The sequence below is a fragment of the Eubalaena glacialis genome, chromosome 1 (genome assembly GCF_028564815.1).
Source record: "Eubalaena glacialis isolate mEubGla1 chromosome 1, mEubGla1.1.hap2.+ XY, whole genome shotgun sequence".
Lineage (NCBI taxonomy): Eukaryota > Metazoa > Chordata > Mammalia > Artiodactyla > Balaenidae > Eubalaena > Eubalaena glacialis.
The window spans coordinates 48,453,696-48,459,319 of NC_083716.1; the positions used below are offsets into that span (position 1 = coordinate 48,453,696).

Below are 5,624 nucleotides of genomic sequence, written 5' to 3' on the forward strand. Positions count from 1 at the left end.
CTTGTTAGGGAGTCAGACTGGACCCACCCTCGTGGCAGGGACAGGGGAGAACCGGGAGCAGGGAGGGGAGGAGAAAAGAAGTGGAGCAGATCCTGGATCCAGGAAGGGGCTCAGAAGGGACTTGTTACGAGAGCAGAACAGTGCCCTCCCAGGGAGGGGAGCCCTGCGGAGCCCTTCAGGTTGGGTTTTCTGAGGATCCTCACTTCCTTTGAAACTTTAGGGATCTCAAATGGCTGAGTATGAGTTGATGTGTGTGTGTGTGTGTGTGTGTGTGTTTGATTGTTCTGGGGGAGGGAGAAGTAAGCTCTTCTGGGTTTATCGGGGGGTGGGTTAGGCTGCTGTGATTCTCAAGAAATGCCTTCCATGGCAAAGTCCTCTAGGTCGTTAGTGGAGATGATATCCAGGCTTGGAGCATCTCCCACCTCCTCCCCTGGGCTCTGAGGGCGCCCCTCGGACTGCTGGGTGGGGTCACTGGGAGGCTCAGAGGTCAGCTGCAGGCCAGCATCTTGGGCGCTCTGGGGCCTGGGGCCAGCTGCCTCGGCGGTGTGAGGGTGCTGCCTTAGGAAGGTGGGGGCAGAGAGCTGAGAGGAGCAGCGCAGGGGCATCAAGGCTGTCACGGGCAGTGGCCGGAAGCCCGGGTACAGCACGTAGGGACCGGCAAGGGCATCCGGCGGGCTTGGCTCAGGGGAACCCCCCTCAGAGGATGGGATGGAGACCTTGACGTATTTGCCCGTCTCTGGGTCATAGAAGGTCTTGATTTTCACCTGGAGCGGCAGATCGAAGACAAAGTACTCTCCAGATTGGGGGTCTTGGAGGACCTTCTGGGTGGCAGGGTAAGGGGACAGGGGTGTAAGGGACTGGGACCCCCCAGGCCGCCTCCGGATCGGCTCTGAGAAGGTGGACACCGAGTGGCGGCGCACGGGAGGGGGCAGGGAACGGACCATGGGGAACCTGGCTGGGGGCTTCTCTCCGGGGGACGGTGGCCTATGCTCTGAGTCCTCGGGGTACAGCTTTTCCTCCCGGCGTTCACCATGCTTTTCCTGTGGCTGGTCGGTCTTTCTCCTCTTGCTTGCCAGCTTCTTCGCCCGCCGCAGGGCCTTCTCTGTTTTGGGTGGGACTGCTGGTGGCTTGCCAGCCGCCCTCTCCAGCTGAGCAGGAGGCTCTGGCTTCTCCAGGAGGCCAGCTGAGTTGGTGGCCACGTCCAACAACGAGCCTCTTGGAGAAAGTGTCCTGAGGTCTTCTGCTGATGGCTCCAGTTGGGGGTCGGAGCCAGGCCCCCACGTGAGGGCATGTGTCAGGTCCTTCCTCTGGGCCACCCTGCCAGGGCGGGGGCTGGCCCAGGGCCTGCTGCGGGGAGGCTCCCCTGGCAGCAGGCTGGGCTCACTGGGGGCCTGGTAAGCATCATCCCAAATGCTGCTGGTGGCAGGGGAGCATGTACTGTTCTCTTCCAGGGAGCTGGCGTTGGGGGAAGCTGCTAGCTCACCAGGGACCAGTCTTCTCCCCGGGGGCCGTGCTCTGGGTGTAGACAAAAAGTGACTTTTGAAGCCTTGCACCTGCTCTTCCCAACAGGTTCCAAGCTTCTGTAGGGGTGGCTGGTCTTCTAGGTCGCCTTCTGGCAAAGCAATCGTGGGGATGCACCTTGGAGCATCCAGCTTCCCCTGGTCTATGGAACTGCTCTTGCCATTTTTTGCCACGACTTTATGTATGGCCTCTCGGGGTGGCTTCAACCCTTGGCCCTCTCCTGTGAGTGGAGGAAATGGGACATACCCCTTTGGGGCTGCCTGGGAGGTCTCTGACCTGGCTGCGCTGGGACACAACCCATGGTCCTCCATATCCTCACAGGCCGCCCCCTTCAAGTGTGTGCCTTGCACGCTGGCGGGTGTCAGAGTGCTGGGCATTTCCTGGCTCTCGGGGGCACAGAGACCAGCATCCCTGCCCCAGCCTGGCCTTGGCAGTTCCTCCTCTTTGTGGCCATTGCCCAGCAGGGACTCTGAGGATATGGATCTCAGGAGGGGCAGCATGATGGGTTTTATCATGGGGGTGGCCCTGAGGGTGTTGTCTTTAATTGCAAAGAATGTGTGCTTGTTTGAAGTGGAACATGGTGAAGGGATTAGGTCTTTGGCATCTGAAAGAGCTGTATCCTTACTTCCCCCAATGCCAGTGCCTCTGAAATTAGCTTCCTCCCTCGATGCCTTCCCGGGGTCCCCGGGGCTACCTTCTGGCAAACTTTCCTCTTCTCCTTGCGAGGATTCCCGCTTGCTGTGCTCCTCCACGCATGCGTGCCCATTACTCAAGGTGCAGTATTGTAATTCACCTTCCTCCATCACTTTCTCCTTCTCATCCTTCTGACCGTCACCTACACTCACGTCACTCCTCCTGTCTTCCTGCTGGCTCTCGGCGAACCACGTCTTCTGCTGATCCTCGAACGAGGCAAAGGACTGATCTGAAGAGCTGGTGCTGAATTTGGCCTTACTTTTGAGGGCTGGCATAAAATCAGACTGGCTGTCGCTGTAAAACACATCTTCCTCCTCGGGAGAAAGGGGCCCTGGGGAGAATTTCTGGTTGAAGTTTGGATTCTGAAGTCTTGCCTCTCTCTCGGGTTCTGTATCTTGAGAGACGGATCTCAAGAATCCATTCTCTAGGCCGGAGGTCTTTGGGGTCTCCGCAGCCTTCCCTGCCTCAGGGTCTCCACTGCAAAACTTCAGGGACAGATGTTTCCTGGGGCAGTGTTCCCTGGAGTCTGGACGCCAGCTGGGCCTGGCACCACCCATCTCCGATTCTCCATTGGCATCGTCCTTCTCATAGCTGTTCCTGTCGTCGGCCTCGCCGTTGACACAGAAGGGGGCTTTGGTGTTAGGTGATGGTGAGGTGAGAGTTAGGTAGTTGTCTGCAGAGGCTGCACCGGGGTCAGCTTTGGGGTCCTTCTGGGTACTGATGAGTGACACAGAAGGGGCATCAGCGGGTGTCTCCTTAGAAAGCTCGTCTGGAGGGCCTTCCTCGAGCCTGTTGGGAAGGAGGCCGCCGTTGCTCAGGGATTCTTGCTTGCCTCTGGATTTCTCATCAGGGCCTTTCAAGAGAGGCGAGGGACTGTACGTGCTCTTCACACGTTTCCGCACATCTTTGAGGTTGAACAGCAGGCTGGGGGCTTTGGATTTGTAACTGTCCCGGGACTGACATTCACTGGGCTCCTTCTCCTGGTATCCGTTTAGCTGTCCTGTGGGTGACGGGGTTATCTCTGCTGGCTGGCTGTTGGATGACTCCAGCACATGCTTGCTGGGTATGACGGGGGTCAGAAGCTTACTGATGTTGAAAGGAGGATCGTAATGCTCATGGGGGTCCACAGGCATGTCAAGAGCATCCTTTTCTGGAAATTGCCCCTGGGGATTGTGCTTTGCATACAAGGCTGGGCCTCTCCAGTTGGTCTGCTTCTTCTCTTCTGAAGCATCTTGTAGACTTTCTTTCCCTCCCTTGCCAGACTTTGGTTTCCTCCAGGGGGCATGGGTCGGTTTCAATGGAGGCTCAGGCTGTGAGCTGGAAGCTTTTCCCTCCGTAGCAAATACCTGGGCTCCCAGATCCCTAGATCCCCAGGTTCCAGATGTGGAGAGAGTCCCTGCGGCCAGCCTGTTCTCTTCCTGACCGCAGCCAGCCCGGATGTGGCAGGGGGAGGCTTTGTGCTCAGAGGCCGGGGGCTCTCTTAACAAGGGCGTGTCCTCGTAATGCTTGGGAGCCTTGCTTTCTGCGACGGTGTCAGCAGCATCCTTCCTCTCGGGCAGCCTGGGTTGGTGGGCGTTCCATGACTCAAAAGCACTGTTTTCACTATGAAGAAAGGTCCCTTTGCAAGCCCACTCCTGGCCCCTTCCAGTCTCGCTGGTGGCTGCCTTGTGGGCCGGAGAGGGGAACTTTGACTCAAATGAGTTGGCTGCGTTTTCGGGCGTTGGGAGGAAGCTGTTGGGGCCATGACAGGCCATTTCAGGATTCTTGGGGGACTCCTGCTCTCCGTGCTTCCTGCCAGGCTGGTGGCTAGTCTTATGGGTGCTGGAGACTTCGGCAGGCACCCTCCTGACCGTCAAAAAGGCAGAATCGAAGCAGAAGTTGACACCACTTTCTGGAAGAGGAGCAAATTTGGGGGGATTTTTGAGAGCTGGAGGCTTGCTGGTAGGAGGCCTGCTGTCACAACGCTGGCTTTCGGTTCTGTCAAAAGATTTAATCAGTGACGACACTTTGGAAACAGGCTTGTTGCTGCTCCTCAGGCCGGAAACTGGCACTTCCAGTCTCCTCTGGGCTGGTGTCAGTGGGGGGCTGCTCTTGGGATACTTCTCCTCCCCTTGAACGTACTTGGGCAGCTGTTGGAACGTGGCCGCCCAGCCGGCATGCTCCGTGCCTTGGGATGGTAACTGGCTCCAAATGCCGCTTTTCCTGTGAGTATGGCTCACCGTTCTCTGGTGAAAATTCCCGAACACCTGGCGGGTGATATCTGGGGACAGGGCCAGGTCGGAGTCATGGAAGGATGCGTCCTCTGAGATGCACAGGCTCCGGAACGCCCGGTCCGTGAGGCTACTCACCTCCCTGTCTGCATCATCCGGCACGCTGCCAATGCTCGAGGAGTCGCTGAAGCCGTCCATGCACTTCTTACTCCCCTGCATCCTCTGCCAGCCAGGAAGACCGTCCCTGTCAGTCAGCGGGTGCCTCTGGGTGATGATTTAGGAAGGGTTGGATGCAGCCCTCTCCCCACAAAACTAGAGCTTCCCGTTGACCAGATGCAATTACAAAGTGGGAATTTTTTTTCTCTGCAAAAGGAAAAAGTGCAGGGTATGAATATGATATTCAACTTAGCGGCTCCATATAAGAATGACACGCTGGTCTGGATGGTCGATTTTACGTGTCAACCTGGCTGGGCCATGGTGCCCAGTTTTTGGTCAAATGCCAGCAAAGCGGTTTACTCTCCACAGCGTGGGTGGGCCTCATCCACAAGGCTGAGATCCCCCGAGCAAGAGGCAATTCTACCTCCAGTCTTTGTACTGGAGCTGCAACTTCAACTCCCCCTTGGGTGTCCAGCCTGCTGGCCTGCCCTGAAGATATAACACTTGCCGGTCCCACTGTTACATGAGCCAGTTCCTTACAATAAATCTCCTTCTCCCTCCGTGTATATACACATACATCCTATTAGTTCTGTTCCTCTGGAGAACCCTAATACAGTGCCTAAAGTCCAGATGTGTCATTTTTGCAAAGTGAACTTCCCTGGCATTCCACAGGGTGTTCCCTCCTCACTGTCTCTCACAGGGCCTGGTTTATTTTCTTTGGGGTACTGAGCACAATCTAAAACTAAATGTACTTCTTTGTTGTTTATCCCCTCCTTAGGCTGTAAGGACCAGGAGCTCAGGAGCCACTAGGCTGTCTGCTCGCTGACTGCCCTTGTCCCAGAGCCACCCCAAGAGGGCACAGTCCCCCAGAGCCTGCCTCACCAGGGATCCTTCACTCTCTGACTTGCCCTTGGGTGTGGCAAGTGGGAGCTTGGATCAAGGGGGAGCCAGCCTTCCTGGCATTTCTGTCCCCCCACTTCCTGCTTCTGACTGTGGAGTGGGGTCCTGGCAACACTGCAGTCCTCTCTAACTACAGCCCCTCCC

At 57.0% G+C, this 5,624-nt stretch overlaps 1 protein-coding gene across 1 annotated transcript; it reads right to left on the reverse strand.

Annotated features, from left to right (window-relative positions):
• Positions 1-347: 347 nt before the first annotated feature.
• On the reverse strand, positions 348-4,643 carry C1H10orf71 (chromosome 1 C10orf71 homolog). The gene has a single exon (XM_061196278.1). It carries the CDS (start codon positions 4,641-4,643, stop codon positions 348-350), a length of 4,296 nt encoding a protein of 1,431 aa, XP_061052261.1.
• Positions 4,644-5,624: the final 981 nt, after the last annotated feature.

What these genes read in the sequence shown, in the direction of transcription:
- C1H10orf71 (XM_061196278.1), bottom strand. Translation starts at nt 4,643, where the DNA reads ATGCAGGGGAGTAAGAAGTGCATGGACGGCTTCAGCGACTCCTCGAGC.